General features: G+C 42.4%; 1 protein-coding gene across 7 annotated transcripts in view; it reads left to right on the top strand.

The window, feature by feature from the left end:
* Positions 1-18,531, top strand: part of LOC137421804 (uncharacterized) — a 342,299-nt gene that overhangs the window by 24,053 nt on the left and 299,715 nt on the right. For 4 of the 7 annotated variants that reach the window (XM_078773273.1, XM_078773276.1, XM_078773277.1 and 1 more), the window contains exons 2-4: positions 9,503-9,570; positions 11,639-11,848; positions 11,970-12,202. In XM_078773273.1, coding sequence (XP_078629399.1) covers positions 9,516-9,570; positions 11,639-11,848; positions 11,970-12,202 — 498 coding nt within the window. In that variant the 5' untranslated portion in view covers positions 9,503-9,515. The remainder of the gene's footprint in view (positions 1-9,502; positions 9,571-11,638; positions 11,849-11,969; positions 12,203-18,531) is intronic. The other 3 variants (XM_078773274.1, XM_078773279.1, XM_078773278.1) reach the window with 1 other exon arrangement.

Here is an 18,531-nt window from a genome sequence, read left to right as displayed (position 1 = left end):
AGAAAAAGGAGAGGGAGGAAAGGGAGAAAAGAGGGAAGTAAGAGAGGGAGGAAAGGGAGAAAAGAGAGAAGGAGGAGAAGGAGCAAAGAGAGAGGGAGGAAAAATATAAAAAGATGGAAATCAGTGAGATTCGTAAAAGATTGAGTGTATTACAGCAAATAAATCAATCTCAACGCACCGAAGAGGAAAATAAAGAATTAACGACTCTTACTAAGATAATGATTTTTAAAATGGTTGAGATGAGTTCAGCGAGGAGATTTACATGAAGAAGACAAAGATTATGTGGTTGATGATGTTGGTGTTATTGACTTTAGTTAGTTTTATTTGTAAATAAATGGAGGAGAGAGTGAAGGCATTCCTTAGGATTCTTTATGTTTTAAAAATAAAGATTGAAATGTATATGTTAAAAACCAAAAAGGTTTTGATACTCTGTCGGAATTTTTCTGATAAATAAATATGAGTAATTGTCTCAAATGTAAAAAGAAAACTAAATCTAAAAATATCTCTTATGTTAAAGCTAAAAATAATAGAGTTTATCAAAAAGGAATATGTCAAGTGTGTGGCTCTAAAAAGTGCCAATTCATCTCTCCTAAAAGTGGAGGAGACATACAAAAGTTTCTGTCAGGAGGTAAATTTACAACAACTGGAATTCCAGGGGAATTACACCTTCCAGGGTATTCATTCTGTGGTCCAGGAACAAACTTGGATAAAAGATTAGATGAGGCTGACAATCCTAAACCTTGGTCTAAACCTATAAATAGGGTTGATGAAGTGTGTATGAAGCATTATATTGCTTATGGGAATACCACTATATTGGATGAAAAACATGAAGCAGACAGAGAAATGTTGTATAATTTGTCTTTGATATGAAATCCTACGTTGAGAGAGAAAGTTGATCGGTTTATTGTGAAAAAAATGATAAGTGCTAAATTGAAACTTGGTCTTGGTTATTCCCCAAAAAACTATTAAACTCCAATGATGTCATCAAGACTGAGGAGCTTTTGGCTAATGAATTACATAAACCTATAATCACAAAGTTTAAAAGAAGGAAAGTTTATTCTAAATACACCGACCACATATGGTCCGCTGATTTAATCGAACTAAATAATGATAAGGGATACAGGTATGCTTTAACCGTTATTGATTTGAGGAGTAGATTTGCCTGGGTTGTTCCTTTGAAAAACAAAAGGGGTAATACTCTTATGTTAGCTTTCAGTGGAATATTTAGTAAAAGTAAAAGAAAACCAAAGAAGTTATGGACTGACGAGGGAACAGAGTTCTATAGCAAAATGTTTATGAAATTTCTTAAGGGGGAGGATATTAAATTATACAGCACCTTTAATGAAGGAAAGGCAGTTGTTATTGAGCATTTTAATCGCACTTTGAAAGAGAAACTATATAAGAAATTCACACAACTTGGTTCTCAACAATGGGTATATTTAATCCAGAATATTGTAGATAATTACAATAATACAGTTCATTCATCAACAAAATCAAAACCATCAGAAACATTTACAAAATTAGAATATGAAAAGGAGATTAATTTGAGAAAGCCCAAGTTCAAAGTTGGTGATATTGTAAGAATATACAGATGGAAAAGCCATTTTGAGAAAGGTTATACAAAGAGATGGACTAATGAATTATTTAAAATTGTTGATGTAATGGATACAGTCCCTTGGACTTACAAATTATATGATATGAATGGGGAAGAAATCTTGGGTTCATTTTTCTCACAAGAATTACAAAAAACACAAGTAAGCAGATAATACCCTTGAAAATAATAAATAAATAAATAAAATGTAATGGGGATACGTTCTTGAGATCTGTGAACCTCAAACACAGAATCCCTCAACTTTTCAGTTGGGGCTTAACTTTTGTGTGTGTGTACAATGGGGATACGTTCTTGAGATCTATGAACCCCAAACACAGAATCCCTCAAATTTTCAGTTGGGGCTTAACTTTTGTGTGTACAATGGGGATACGTTCTTGAGATCTGTGAACCCCAAACACAGAATCCCTCAACTTTTCAGTTGGGCTTAACTTTTGTGTGTACAATGGGGATACATTCTTGAGATCTGTGAACCCCAAACACAGAATCCCTCAACTTTTCAGTTGGGGCTTAACTTTTGTGTGTGTGTGTGTATGTGTGAGTAAGTCATAATAATAGACAAACCCTTACCCAACCCCATCCCTAACCCAACCCCATCCCTAACCCAACCCCATCCCTAACCCAACCCCATCCCTAACCCAACCCCATCCCTAACCCAAACCCATCCCTAACCCAACCCCATCCCTAACCCAAACCCATCCCTAACCCAACCCCATCCCTAACCCAACCCATCCCTAACCCAACCCCATCCCTAACCCAACCCCATCCCTAACCCAACCCCATCCCTAACCCAACCCCATCCCTAACCCAACCCCATCCCTAACCCAACCCCATCCCTAACCCAACCCCATCCCTAACCCAACCCCAACCCCATCCCTAACCCAACCCCATCCCTAACCCAACCCCATCCCTAACCCAACCCCATCCCTAACCCAACCCTAACCCAACCCCATCCCTAACCCAACCCATCCCTAACCCTCACATTCAAAATCCCAACCCTAACCCAACCCCATCCCTAACCCAACCCCAACCCTAACCCTCACAATCAAAATCCCAACCCTAACCCAACCCCATCCCTAACCCAACCCCATCCCTAACCCTCACATTCAAAATCCCACCCTAACCCTAACATAATCTTTTTTTTCTTCTTTTTTTTAAATACGTATTTCATTTTTTTTTCCCTCCTCTGCCAATTTTGTCTTTCAAGGCTTTCAAGTTTGAAGAAGTAGAAATGGGAAGAAAGAATTTTCCAGCATTTTCTTCCTCGAACTTTCTTGATATTGCTTAAATCAAGTGTCATTAAACAAAGAACATTGTTCATTTCTTTAGAATTCAAAGAGTCTCCAAGATGGACCCCACAGGTAGAGTCTCCAAAATAAAACAAACTTTCCAAGTTCCCAAGGTATAACCACATTCCTGTTGAGCCTCCAAGATAGGTATCACATTCCGAGTCATCAAAACAAAACCCCCATTCCGAGTCTCCAAAAATATAACCATCTTTCCAAGTCTCCAAGGTAGAACCACAATTTTCAGAAATATTGGGGGTTTCCGTGATAAGTCTCACATAGTATAACTGCGGACCATCAGGGAAAACTTCCCTTTCCCAATTTTTTAGGGTTTCTATGATGTGTCTCACATAGTATAACTGCGGACCATCAGGGAGAATTCCCGTTTCCTAATTTTTTAGGGTTTCTATGATGTGTCTCACATAGTATAACTGCGGACCATCAGGGAGAACTCTCCTTGCCCAATTTTTAGAGTTTATATGATGTGTCTCACATAGTATAACTGCGGACCATCAGGGAGAATTCCCGTTTCCCAATTTTTTAGGGTTTCTATGATGTGTCTCACATAGTATAACTGCGGACCATCAGGGAGAACTCCCCTTTCCCAATTTTCAGAAATTTGTGGGTCTCCAATGTATGACTTGTATTCTGGCTCATCAAGGTAGAACTTGTTCAGTGGGTTTTGTTTTGATAACTCACAATAAGTATCATCATGGTAGAACTCTTTTTCAGGATTTTGTGGATCTCCAAGGTATAACTCTTTGGCTGGGTCATCAAGCTAGAACTCGTTCTGTGGGTCTTGGTTGTTCAAAATGTCTTCAAACAAAAAAATAACTTCATCCCAAGTTATGTTAAAAGCAGAATTTTCATTTCGTATCTCAGATACAATTTCCTGTGAAAGAAAATAACAATGTATTAATTTAATACAATATTTTTATTTGTATAAATCAAGCTCTATGAATATTAAAATAAACTTTGTTAACTCTTACACGAGTCTCATCTAAAAAAAATTAAATAAATAATTAAACAAATAATTAAATAAATAAATAAATAAATAAACAAACTTACCTCCATTGATGAGGTTCGAGTCCAGTTCATCAATCTGAAGGTTGAGTTCTACACAGGTAGTAGGACTCCAAGGAATAGCAAAGTTATCCCATTCCATTTCGGCATAGTAGTTCATTCTCAAGTGAAGCAGAAAGCGTGTTTGAAAAAGCCTGTGTGGTCGGTGCCTTTTATAAGGACTGGGTGTGTCATTTCCTGTGGAAATTCCCTGGGCATGTCTTAACTGGAAATGATGTGATGGAAATTCCCTGAAAATGATGTAATGTCTTAACTGAAAATGATACAATGGCAGAGTTTATAAAGTGGGCGGGGCTTAGCAAAAAAGTGGGCAGAGCCTACCAAAAAGTGTGTGGCACTGGAGGTGCTCAAACAAGAACATTGAGGGAGGTTTATCATTTTATCGGAGCTCAGTTAAAATATCTTGATAAAGAACCAAACTCAAACATATACTTTGTTTATGTATTAGATGGTGATGGGAGTTGTAGGAGAATTAAATTATTTCCTACGCATAAACAAATATTTGTAGGATCGTTGTTTGAGTGGTCTATTAAACAACAATGATCATTGATATTAAGAGTAAAAGGTTAAAAGGTCCATAAGGCCAAGGGGGTGTTAAGGGGAAATGAAGAAAAGTGATGGTGAGAGGGAGCAAATATTCGTAGGATCATTGTTTGAGTGGTCTAATGAACAACATTAAGGATAAGAGTTGGTTATCTTTTGCTATAGCTATTATGTCAAAAGGCCAAAAGGTTCGTAAAGATCAGGGTGGCAGAAATAGTGGTGTTTAGGGAAATGAGGGTGAGAGGAAAATTAACATGTAAGTGAATGGAGATTTGGGGTGTCCCAGGAACAACATTATTACACTACTCCTGTGCTTTTTCTGGTCTTCATCAATGATCTCTCCGACTCTCTGGAAAATCCTCTCTATCTCTTTGCTGATGACTCCACTCTCTGCCGCTCCTTTCCTCATCCCTCAGATCGGCATTCTGCAGCCTCCTCACTCTCTGCAGACCTGAACAAAATTACAGACCGGTCAAACAAATGGAATATGTCTTTCAATCCTGACAAGTCTCACACTCTTACGATGTCTCTCCGAAAAGACCGACTGGACAACCCTCCCATCTATTTTCTCAACAATCCTCTCCAAGAAGTTCTGTCACTCAAGTTTTTGGGTCTCACTATCTGCCATGATCTTTCCTGGGAAACCCACATTTTCAAGCTGGCCTCCAAAGCCAGTCACCGACTGGGCATCCTCCGTCGTGTGAAGTCTTTCCCTTGCACACCTGAGCTCCTCACCAAATATAAGGCTTTCATCCGCAGCTCAATAGAATGCTGCTTTCCACTCTGGGTTGGTGCTCCTGCCTCACACCTAGCTCAGCTGCACGATGTTGAAACCAAAGTTCTCCATGTCATTGGAATCTCCTGCGATGAAGCTGATTGTGAGGGCCTTTCGCTCACTCACTGCAGGCAGGTCAGGTAGGTGTCTTTCTGTCTTCTGCCGACTCCTATCCGGCCGAGCTTACCCAGCTCTATCTGTGCTCTGTCCCCCAAATATTCCTACAGGTCGCACAAGATATGCCAGCAACCCTCTCCTGGTGAAATTGCCAAAATCAAGACTCTCTGCTCACCTTCACTCTAAATTCCTCTTTTCTCCTGCCTCTGGAACAAACTCCCACACTCTCTTCAATCCCTCTACTCCCTACAGGTCTTTAAATCAGCTGTTAGCCACAGCTTTAAAACAGTTTTTTTTTCTTGTATACAAGATCGAGGCTCGTGAAAGAGCTAACATTAATCACACAAAAAGTCAAACCGGCACATAAAACATATAATAAGGGGAGCGGTAGACAAGATGGGGAGAGAGGGGGAAGGACACAAACACAACATTTGAGATCAGGGACATCGAGAGATCTGTGGGAGGGTGAGGGCTTGGGGGGAGGTGGGAGAGGTATAAAACACATGGACACTGCAAGGACTTCCAGGAAAGAAGTTGGAATTTCAAAAACGTGGATCTGGGGTGAATTAGCGGGGGTAGAAAAGATCAAGGTTTTGGATGGGGTAAGATAAGAGATGGTGGTGAACAGCTGTTTTAAAGACCTGGGGGGTGGAGTGGGATTGAAGAGAGTGGGGGAGTTTGTTCCAGAGGCAGGAGTAAAGATCTTCAATCAACTGGACTAGTCTCCCATCTCTACTGCCTCTGACATCAATTCTTCCTGGGAATTCTTCAAAAGTAAACTGCTCTCTCTCTCATGCAAATATTTATGCCATCTCATCTTCAGTTGTCTTCCCCTCTTCAGTTTCCCCCCCCCCCCCCCCCCCACACACTGGAACGGTACTCTGATGACATTCAAATGGAATTTGGCCTCGATAAGTGTGACAAGTGCACATTCGTGCAAGTAAGACCAGCAAAAACAGACAACATAGAAATCGACCGAAACACAGCAATGCAGGATCTAGATTCGAGACAATGAGGTATCATACTAAAACCTCAGAGTAAAGAGGGCCACCACCAAATATGGCACAAAGAAATGCACAAAACAATTGCCAAAGCACACTTGCGTAGAATGAGGCTTATGCAACCTTCACATACACGGATTATTCTTACAAGTCCTTACGGATCGCCAACTCGTAGTCAATCACAAGCATCCGTAAATAACTCGCTGGTATCCGTAGATAACTCGTCACAACTCGCAACAACTTTTGACATGTCAAAAATCATTTACGGATGTTATTTACGGATGCTTGCGATTGACTACGAGTTGGTGATCTGTAAGGACTCGTAAGAATAATCCGTGTATGTGAAGGCACCCTTATTCTTAAAACATTTTTTTTTTTTTTTTTTTTTTTTGTATACAAGGTCGAGGCTCGTGAAAGAGCTAACATTAATCACACAACAAGACAAACCGACACACAAAACACAAAAAACAAGGGGAGCGGCAGACAAGATGGGGAGAGAGGGGGAAGGACACAAAAGAGACGGGGAAGAGGGGGAAGGACACAAACACAACATTTGAGAGCAAGGACATCGGGAGGACTTGGGGGGAGGTGGGAGAGGAATAAAACATATGAACACTGCAAGGACTCTGGGGTGAATTACCGGGGGTAGAAAAGATCAAGGTTTTCGATGGGGGAAGATAAGAGATGGTGGTGAACAGCTGTTTTAAAGACCTGGAGGGAGGAGTGGGATTGAAGGGAGTGGGGGAGTTTGTTCCAGAGGCGGGAGAAAAGGGGAATGAAAGAGTGAAGGTGAGCAGAGAGCCTAGACTTTGGCAGTTTAACCATAAGAGGGTTGCAGGCAGATCTTGTGCGACCTGAAGGAATATTGGGGGGACAGAGCACAGAGAGAGCTGGGGGAGCAAGGCCGGAGAGGAGTCGGTAGAAGACAGAAAGACCACCAACCTGCCTGCGGTGAGTGAGTGAAAGGCCCTCGGTGTTGACTACATCGCAGGAGATTCCAATGATTCTGAAAGCTTTGCTTTCAACAGCGTGAAGATGAGCTAGGTGTGAGGCAGGAGCACCAGCCCAGAGGGGAGAGCAGTATTCCATTGAGCTGCGGATGAAAGCCTTGTATGTGGTGAGGAGCTCAGGTGTGCCAAGGTCTGTCCACCTGCGGCTCAGGTCACATCCATATCTCGCGCCGAGAAACAGAATCAAAGCCATAAACCAACGAGCAATACCAGTATTGCAATACATCTGCAGAATAATAAACTGGCCATAAGTGGAAATCAACAAACTGGATATCAAAACAAGTAAACTCCTCACCATTCACAAAATGTTCCATAGAAACAATGCATCCCAAACTAGAACAATGCGACTGTGTCGCCAATATGCCTCTGCATAGTCCCACAATGGGTAGATGCCATCGTTCACTGTCATAAAAATAAATAAGTTTGATTTAAATCCCTTCAGCTGTTCTCAAGTGTCACATTTTTGCCAGACATGACAGGCTTCACATCCATCGGTGAAGCAGTTTCAGCGAAGGGATTTTTAAAAATATCAGCTTTTAAGCTAATATGGCTGCTATACCACATGACGTATGACCATAAAAAAACATATACACTTCATATGTATGGGTCGGGGATCACGTTTGTGAAGTTTGGTTTTGATCAGGTAAGATTCGTTTTTCTATCCAAGATGGCTACCAAACCACGTGACATATGACATCATTTTCAAACTATATGCAACAGTGCTGTTCGATGATATTTATAAAATTTCGCAACTATAAGGTCAGCCATTTCAGCGATATAATTATTTAATATTTCCCTTCAATCCAATATGGCTGCCAAACCATGTGACCTATGATGTCAGAAATTTAATATTTCAATACAAATGGGTCATAGATCATGTGCATGCAATTTCAGATTTTCAGGATAAGGAATTCGATTAAAACATTTTTGGCTGGTATACCACTTCACCTATGATGTCATTATTATCATGCTTTTGTTCCCTATTGGGAATACTTGACAATGTGCCAAGTTTCAATTTTTTTCATTCAACGATTTCCGAGAAATAATTTTTTTTAATCATTTGCTTTTTATCCAATATGGCTGCCATACCACGTGACCTATGACATCGCAATTATCATAAAACATTCTGCATGGGTGTCACTCCAACCCTGAAAGTTTCGTCTCAATCGGACATATGGTTGCTGAGAAAAAACGAGGTTTAGCCCGTACAGACGGACGGACAGACAACCCGAAAACGTAATGCCTCCGGCGACTTAATCGGCATTGGCATCAAAAGTACCTGCTAAGACGAGGAGGTAGCGCCCTGATGGAAATTAACCAAGTGCATAGAATGACAACAGCAGGATTGGCTGAATACGTGAAACACACACACACACACACACACACACACACACACACACACACACACACACACACACACACACACACACACACACACACACACACACACACACACACACACACACACACACACCGTTTAAACTCAGTTATCTTGCTATTTGAAGAAAGTGTTTTTCTCCTTCCCAAATTGTAATGAAAATAAAGCATTAAATCTATTTTGTTGCATTTATTGTTATGTTGTTATGTTTCATGTTACATCATGTTTGGAATTTTAAAAAAAAGGAGTTTTTGTATCTGTAGTTGATCCATTATATAAACTAGAACAGCACTCGGTAAAGCACATACCTCCACCAGGGCCTATACAGTTTGTTTTGTATCCCATTGAGAGGCCTGATCTGGATCCGGACCTGAACCAAAATCGAATCGGCTTGTTCTTGTCACTTACCCAACTCATCCACCACGTTTCGTCTAAATTTATCCATAATTTGTTGAGTTACCCTCATCACAGACAAACAGACAGGGGAGAAATCATCATCTCTGTCCACCTGTGGTGGAGGTAATTGTGATTATTTGTAAAAGTGAATATTTGTTGGTTTAATCGGTATATTGAGCTCGTGTAGACAGAGTGCACACTTCTGTGTTTAATTTAATAATCCTCCTTTATTTGACTCATTTTATAATTATTACATCTTTGTACTTTGTATTTATCACATCTTCTTTATTTTATCTTTATTCAGGTGACGTGTAAACATGATGAACATGTTTGAAACTGTGCTTTCATGGCCATTCTGCAAGACGAAGCCTGGTTTGTATTTTTATTTACCATTTATATCATAGAATCGTGAAATAATTAAATAAGTAAATGGATGAGTGTCCAGATGTACATGATGTGGGCGGAGTGGGTTGGGACATGGTACTCACACTGTGCATAGGAGGGCGTGGGAAGACTCGATCATGGGTCGACATGAAAACAATACGATGGTCGAATGGGTTACATACGTGGAAATATTCATCAGCAATATCTATACTCCCTCATAACATATGTGGCCTCGTGTTTTTGAGCATGTTTATTCATATATTTCACGAGAAACGCAATTAACAATCTTGTTCTCCTCAGATATAACACTTAATGAGTGGGGGGAGGGGGGGGGGCAGGGAGGAGCGGGCAGGTATGCGCGATGTGAGAACAGTATCTGAGTTCAATCTAACTATTACACGGGCCTCCATGACGCGCCTCTGTAGACGAGTGTGGAAACATCCGAAGGGTTGTATTATTACATGTATAGATATTTGATTTGTAATATTTCCGGGATTTTATTCTCCTTTCTGCCAACACATCCTGATTCTCCACTTTTGAAATTTTCCTTGTTGGCGACGCTGAACGTTGAGTTCCCTGTCGGGCTGTGCACGTCTGTCATCTTGGTCAAGGTTGCTCTGTGCAAGGTGGTCCTTTGCTGGGATGGTTGGGCCATCACTCAATTTGCCACAAACGAATGCCATCTCTTGTTATATCGATACTCTCAGGTTACTCGATTGGGACTTTGGACAAACGAAAGAAAAACAGTTTTCAGTCAACATCGACCTGGGAATGAAATCATTTACGAAGACGAAAACTGAGTTCAGTGTTGGATGCTTAAGGACAACATGGAAGGTCACAATCCATAGATGATCTCAAAACAGCAATAACTGACAAAATCTGTTCAATCCCTGCAGCCGAATGTGTCAGAGTGATGAACAATTTTCCCCGTCAAATCCAAGTCTGCCTGCAGCGTGGAGGCCTACATCTGAGGCTTGTGGTCTCACCTAAATCATATCACTGATAGAAAGATATCTTTCCATACACTCTCTGTACTTCCCCCCCAACACCCACTCCACCTCCAGTTTTCTGCAGGGCTCATACTCTTCATTTCAGGTGGAACTGCCCAAATCCAGGATCACTGTTCACCTCCACTTATTTGTTCCTATTTTTCCCCACCTGCAGAATCAACTCACATTCTCTTCAATTTCATTCTGTTCACCACCATCTTATATCATCCGCAATCCAAAACCATGATCCTTTCTACCCTTGTTAACCCCCCCCCCCCGCCTCTCCACCCCTCTCTACCATCCCAATCCCTCCTCCTTCCAAATTTCCAGTCCCCTCCCCCCCCCCGGAGTTTCCTTCTGTATCCATCTTGCCCTCCCCATGTATCCTCTCCTGCCCTTTATTCCTCCCCACACCCATTGTTTGTCTGTCTCCCTCTGTCTTGGCAGTTGGCTCTGCTGTTGGTGTTTCCCCCTCTCTCTGCTGTTGGTGTTTCCCCCTCTCTCTCCTGTTGGTGTTTCCCCCTCTCTCTGCTGTTGGTGTTTCCCCCTCTCTCTGCTGTTGGTGTTTCCCCCTCTCTCTCCTGTTGGTGTTTCCCCCTCTCTCTGCTGTTGGTGTTTCCCCCTCTCTCTGCTGTTTGTTTTGACCTGTTGCGTCCTGATCCATTCGGTGTTCTGGTACGAGCTCTTCCATGAGCCTTGGTTATGAAAACAAAAAAAATCCATCTGAAACTTTCCAGAGAGATTGTGCATCATGTGACGCAAATGTTCACAAATAACGTGTCGTTTTAAATTAAAATAATGAACGTTTATATAATTTCATGGGTACCGTTGTTTTATGATAACCCTGCATCATGTTTGAGAAATGTATGAACCTCCATGTACGTATCTCGAGTTTTTGGGACTCAGAATCAGTGATAACCTGTCTTGGTGAAAAGAGAAAACTTCACTCTCATAGTAAAAGTTATTTGTTACACTAACCCTGGGTGTTCACAGGTGTTTGATTGATTTAAATATTGTGAAAGAAAATTATAACTTCCACATTGATGTTGCTCTTCCCTTTTGTTTAGCTGTAGTTCAAGTGCAGTATTATGTGTATGGAAAGTCATTCGGAGCAGAAAAACACTTTTTGAAGAAGCTGCGATTATGTTTGAAAAAGGAATCCGTGAATCTGGAATGTACAGAATACCTCTCCACTTGTGGTTCACCTGTCCTCCTTTTCTGCATCAATACCTCAAACGTGTCCAGTGAAGCCAAAAGAGCTCTTGGACACATTGATGGTAAAAAGTGAATTTTTATCATCCGTTCTTTCAAATTGTGTGAATTGTATGTAAATAATTGCAGTTTATATGAAGTTGAGGGATGTTTGGTTAGATGATGAAAGTCATGTTTTGCTTTCAGGAAGACCTGCAATCCTGATTATGATGAATTACTTTCCAAAGAATTCCAAAAGAAATGATCCTTGCAGTGCCTCACATGTCCAAGAAAAGAATGTCCATGTGGTGCTGGATTTCTTCTTCTCAGATTCATATGGAATGTATGATTGTGAGGAGAATACCGAGGTCGTGAAACAAGTGAGAAATCATCTTCTAACAATGGGAAATTCCCTTCAACTACATGATGATGGTCGAAGGGTAAGTTTTTCTTCACTTATTCAAATGGTGTCAATCGATTGTTGATGAATCATCAAGTTTGGTGTAAAGGGATTTTTGACATTGACAAGACAAAGTGCAACAAAGTTGATATTTAAGAATACTTGTCACAATCCCAAATAATAATGCACATTACATGAAAGTGTCATCAATCAGATCAACGAGTCTCCTCTGTGTCGCGATCTACTGCAGTGTTCCCATTGGGTGTGGTGGTATTTATCTGTGATATTTGAGGTAAATAATTATATTTACCTCACCCATATCAATGGAAAAGGAGGAGAACTACAAATGATAATGATTTATCGGTTTTACCTTTCATCGTTGATGTTCCCATTAATTGATTTGAAATGGCTTGAGTGGTTGAAAGCATCCATATGGAGGTTCCCTCACTGTGGCAACCCTTAATTTGATCTTGTGAGATCACTGCTGTGTCCGGGAAGTGATGTTCTGAAACAGGACATTTGTATGTGTTTAATCTTTTTGTTTTTGTTTATGATATACTTTTATATCCTTGTGTTAGTGTAGTTGTTCTGAATAAGCATGACGATGTGAACAACGATATACGAGGTTGTGAAGGATTGATCAAAATTCAAACAAATCGGTGAAGGTGTTCAGTAGGTACAATCGCACAGCAGCGCTTGGATGCAAACTACAGCCGCACTACATTTATGCAAGTTGTGTTAAACACACTCCACATCTGTTACAATTGTGCAAACGCTCCTGTTACAAATTCATCAATTGAGAGGATCCACACACATGACTGAGCACACACATGACTCTAAGCACACACATGACTGAGCACACACATGACTGAGCACACACATGACTCTGAGCACACACATGACTCTGAGCACACACATGACTCTGAGCACACACATGACTCTAAGCACATACATGACTCTAAGCACACACATGACTGAGCACACACATGACTCTGAGCACACACATGACTCTAAGCACCCCAGTATGAATACAGTCTACCGAAAATACACATGGAAGATGATCTGTTACGTCAGATCCTATCAATGACGTACTCTGCACAACATGAATTGATTCAGTGATTAAGTGAAGTACTGCAACCAGTTCTTCTGACTGCGCTTTCACCACTCAATCAATTTATCAAAAACAACGCGTGAATTGGAGCTAGACAGTGACGTCAGGACTGTGGTGTCTGCACATGTCAGGCCTAGTCACAAACCTTCCACTCAACGAAGACATCGATATCTGTGCAGAATCACGATACCATAGCAATCTCCAACCGCCGTTATTTCCTGAATTTGGCTTTGTGGAACGCATGAACATAGCAATGTGTGGAGTTAAGTTCAGCTTTGATGACAACATGTAAACACAATTGGACGATGTTGTGATAGGATCCTCCCTCGGTCTGGCACTTGCTAACATCTTCATCATTATCCACAAGAAGCGTGCCTTTCAAAGTTTATCCACCAACGACATACCTCGTGTGTGTTTTTATGAACACAATACTTTTGCAATTTACTTCTTTCTTTTTTTTGATTTGTTGCCGTGCAACTAGTTCCTTGCACATTTCGACACACTCCATCCTGCATTCAAATTCCCCTTTGAGATGGAGCAGCTGTACACAGCCTTTTCTGGATATGTAAGTCAAGAATTCTGAGGATAGATTTTTGACTACCACATCATGGGGGTCGAGGCCCTGTTGTCTCAAAGCAGACTAGTTTACCCCTCCCAGCCCTTGTTCTGTGAAGAGACAACTTTCCATATTTGTTTTGTTTCAATCCAAGGGGTGGTTATTCTGCTTTTGTTTTCTTTGTGCAGCCCCCACCTCGAGTGGCCCTGTAGGCTTTGTGGCAGGAAATATCACATAAAAATAACATCCACCAAAAGACTGAAAGAGTCCCACACATGGTGAGACTCTTCGTCCCACTCGTTACAGGATCGCCCTCAGCAACACTCTGATGAATAGAGATTTGGCCATCTGTTCACCGTACAATTTGCTGCAGAAATTGAGCATGTCAAAGCCATTCTGTACACTGAGCAAGTCATCATTGGGTGTGTATCATTCTTTATTGTCAATTGGTCGAAGCTCATTCCAGGCCGTGAGCTGAGTTGTTCTATTGTTCAATTCCGTTATGACCTTGTGCGAATAAGTGCATTTCATTTTTTGTAAATTAGCTCAGGTGTAACCAATCACCTTTGAAATCACACACCAACTTGATTGGCCTCCACTGTGTTCAATTGTAGTGATTCTGATTATTTCAAAATAAAATCAGCTGTTCCTGTACGTTTCCCCTGCTGGGTAGGGCATTGCACAGCAAAGACAACCATAAGCACCCAGGAGCTTTCAAAAGATCTCTGGGATAAAGTTTTGGAAAGGCACAGATCAGGGTTATGGGTATAAAATATTTCAAAGGCATTTGAATATCCCTTGGAGCAGAGTCAAAACAATCATGAAGAAGTGGAAGGTATATTGTACCACTTTTTAATAGTATACAGTTTTGCATTTTAAATTAATTTTCTGAAATTTGTTGAATTATTTTTCATAGGGAAGTTGTGGGTTACAATGTGTAAATAAAAGTGGAAAAAGTCTAATTTAATGCAAATTAATTTCAGGCTATAAGTCAACAAAAGGTGAAAAATTTGCTAGGCGGTGTAGACTTCTATGGACCAGGTTTGTCGGTCAGAGACCTCAAGGGAAGGAAGGAGAACAAGGATCAGAGCAGCAATGTTTAATGAAATCGATTACAAACACACAATGTGGAGCAAGGCTCAAGAATGCACTGCCTGACACGCAGCAGGCATTTTCAAGACACTCGCTCCAGAATCAGTAAATAGGCATTTCATATATAGCAAGAAAATCAGATAAGAGTCTGCGCTAAAGACAAAGGAAAATAGGGCCGTAAAGACCCCCTACCATCGTCCCTTCCTGCAGAAGGCCAAACTTAGACTGAAAAGATGTGAGCATAGGATAGGGTGACCTTTTCTGGCTCTTTATCTAAACACATCAGACCCGAGCTTAGGCCGAAGGAAATGTTCTCATAATACCTTCAATGGTTTTCTTGACACTAGGCATAATAGTAGATTAATGATTGAATACACATGCTGAATACATAACAATCAAAGGATATGTAATGACTATATTCCTCCCAAGGTTGGTTACGTCCTTGATTTAGGAGACACACTGGAAACTACAAAGATATATAATTAATTATTCCCTTTGTGAAGAAGGCGTTTGGCAACATGTTTTTCCCTGTACGTGGGTTGTGGGCTCCTTATCTTTGTCTGGCACATACATTCAAGGACTTGTTTACTGGGCTAAGGAACCACAGGTTTTTCCTGTATCCTGCACCTCGAGCCTGGAAACCACATTTTGTCCACCAGCCTCTGCAGCTGAGTTCAAATCAGTTTTCAGAAGCATAATATATAATTTCAGATGTTATGATCAATTGAGTCATGGGGTTTAAACCCTAATGGCTAACATTTCCTCCCTTTGTCTTTACAAGACAACTCCTTGAAAAGACACCGTATACCCCAGTGGTCAGCATCTCAATCAGTCACATGCCAGGCGCGACAAAGCGTCACGCATGCTCAGAGAGAGATACCGGCCCTAATTGTGGCCGTCTAACATTCAACGCATAAATTGTTAGCCATAATTCGCGATGAAGGCGCCTGGTTAGGAGATAGCTGCCGCCCGGCCAGATTCCGAATCCACCCTCGGCACGGCGTAGGTGCGACCCAGTCGCCAGCCAGATTAGGGGCCCTCCTTATGCAGGTGTGGTCCTCGCGAATCAGGGCAAACAATCGACGTCCAATGCCATCAAGCCTTGTACGTGTGATTGCTCTGTGGAAGAAAAGGAGGCACATTCATCAACACCAATCTCCATCTCCTCATAATCACAAATCTCCATCTCCACATAGTCTGTATCAACGTCGGTATTCAAGGTGTTGGGTGCCTCAAGCTGAGACGATCCCAAATTGCTTGTTACGGGTGGTGTGGGTGGTGGTGTAAGTGGTGGTGAAGGTGGTTCTCCCGGATATCCCGGATACATGTTTGCCATCCGCTCCTCACTACTGGCATAATAGCAATAGCTCTTAAAAGAACCTACACTACTTAAATCACAGGTAAAATCATCCCAATCAAAATCATAATCATTGTCAGAATCCCACGCATCAGCAGGTTCATTGATTTCAAGCCAGGAACCATAGACCCCTAAAACCACATCCTCTTGCCACGAAGCGTCGAGGCCATCAACCCACTCGTCGGGGTCCGAGACAATAGAGTTGGCCGGTTCACCAATGGCCTTTGGATCCTTGCCATATAGTGAAAGTAACATCTCGGTGGTGGCGGTGGATGGGGTCCATCCTGTGAAACATTTTCTCACACAAATCATGATTAGGGATTTCATTATAACCACGGCGAGTACGATTCCCACGACTATGGCCAGGCCTGTCAACAGCCATTTTACAATGACCCCTGTCCATCCTCGGAACCAGGCTGTTATGCTGGACCATACATTATTGGCTTCTTCCCTTCCCCTTCGGCTATCCGTGAGATCCTGGGTCGCGGCCTTAAGCCGAATGATTGAGGCCTCTATTCCTTCCGAGTGATCGGGGATATATGTGCAGCATTTTCCATCGATTACCCCACATACTCCTCCCTTTTCTGCCAACAACATATCTAAAGCCTCTCGATTCTGCATCACCATCGTTCGCATATGCACTAATTCGTCTTCCAATTGTAGTTCTGCGATTCGGGTTTCGTTTCCAATTCGTTCCAGTACTAATGCGAGACTATCTATTCGCCAATCATTCATAGTCACTCCCGCCTGGGGAAAAAATGCTCCTAGTAGGACCTGCCACCAACGTCCGTCCAGTCTTACTGTTCCATCCGGGTTCCAAAGAGAGAATCGTTTCTTCCTCTCGTGGGTAGGGGTGTACCCTGTTTCATTAAAATGATCTACCAAATTTACCTTGGGAAAGATGGATCCCAGATAACAAGTCCCTCCCCACTGTTCGGGCAGGTATGGATATGCCTTATTTCCGCAAATAAACATCACTCCATGGGGTGGGATAAGGGCCGAGGCCATGCATTTACTAATTTCAACGCGGGTGGCGCTTGGTGCTCCCCAAGATATTGTTAGCTTGGTTACGTTATGCTGGGCCTGGTCATCTATGGTTATTACAAGGGGGCCTCCCTTTTGTCTCCCTCTGGCGTCGGATGGCAGATTAGCGGATGGCAGGGTATGGGTGCATTTCGAGGTTCCCATCTGGACGTGTCCCTTTCCTATAAGACACACCCGTCCCTTTTGCTCTGTCACCCAGACTGGGTCAGGTGGTTTGTCTAACAAAGCCTGCTTAATGGGTGGGGTATATCGAAACTCCCGGGAACACACTGCTGGGGGTTTTGGGCCTATCAGCTCCAAGGTTGTGGTCAGACATGGGGTACGCAAGGGTCCTGAGCACATATCTCGTAGGGACAGGGGCAGCACTACCATTTCTATCCCTGTCGTACTGGTGTGAGGAAAATGCATACACACCCAACAATGTGATCGGTTTTGTACCTTCGCCATTGCACGGGTCACTGTCCAATACGTGTTTTCCTTTGGCTTTTTCTTGCTTTCGATCCGTGGGTGCGGAGTCAATATGTGTGAGATGCATGGTGGCCTGTAGGCGTAGGGGGAGCTCTGTGAGGTCATAAATTCACATTGTAATAACAGGGTAGTGTCGCTGTTCAGTAATACATGCGTGGTTAAATTGTTCGAGTCCTTTCCCCATTTGTAACCTGCCCTGGCCATGTTTACTATTGGTGTGCCGCCTCTTCGTGGCGCTTGCTTTATACGACTGAGGGCAGCAAAACCTGTCTTCCTTCCATGTGAGTCTGTGTACAACGCCCTCCACATTATCTGTGTCCATACGTCTTCCTTTACGGGGCAGCAGGGTATATTTATCCTCTGACCCCAGATAACTCTCTGCCGGTGGACCTTAACGGTTTGGTCGCCATATGCATATGTCTCCGTGTCCGCCCATGCCCTCATGTCCCCCCACTTGAGGCGTGACACGGCAGGTGCAGTGCTGGCAAAGCGGTATATTAAACTAAGTGTGATCGCCACCCCTAACAGGCGGTGGTGCGGCATCCTCGATCTGTGGTGGTGCGTTTGTGGTGTCTGTGTTTGTGGGTATGGCCAACTTACAATGCATGGCATGTACCCAGGACGACTTGCCCTCACAAAACACCGCTGTTGGTGTGGTCAGGAGAACTTGGAATGGCCCCGTCCACCTTGGTTCGAGCGCAGTCTTACGGGTGAAATGCTTCACCAGCACGTAATCTCCTG

Source organism: Myxine glutinosa, chromosome 2 (assembly GCF_964187855.1).
Source record: "Myxine glutinosa chromosome 2, kmMyxGlut1.1, whole genome shotgun sequence".
Classification (NCBI taxonomy): domain Eukaryota; kingdom Metazoa; phylum Chordata; class Myxini; order Myxiniformes; family Myxinidae; genus Myxine; species Myxine glutinosa.
The sequence above is the reverse complement of the archived record's forward strand: the minus strand, read 5'-3'. Positions and strand labels throughout refer to the sequence as shown.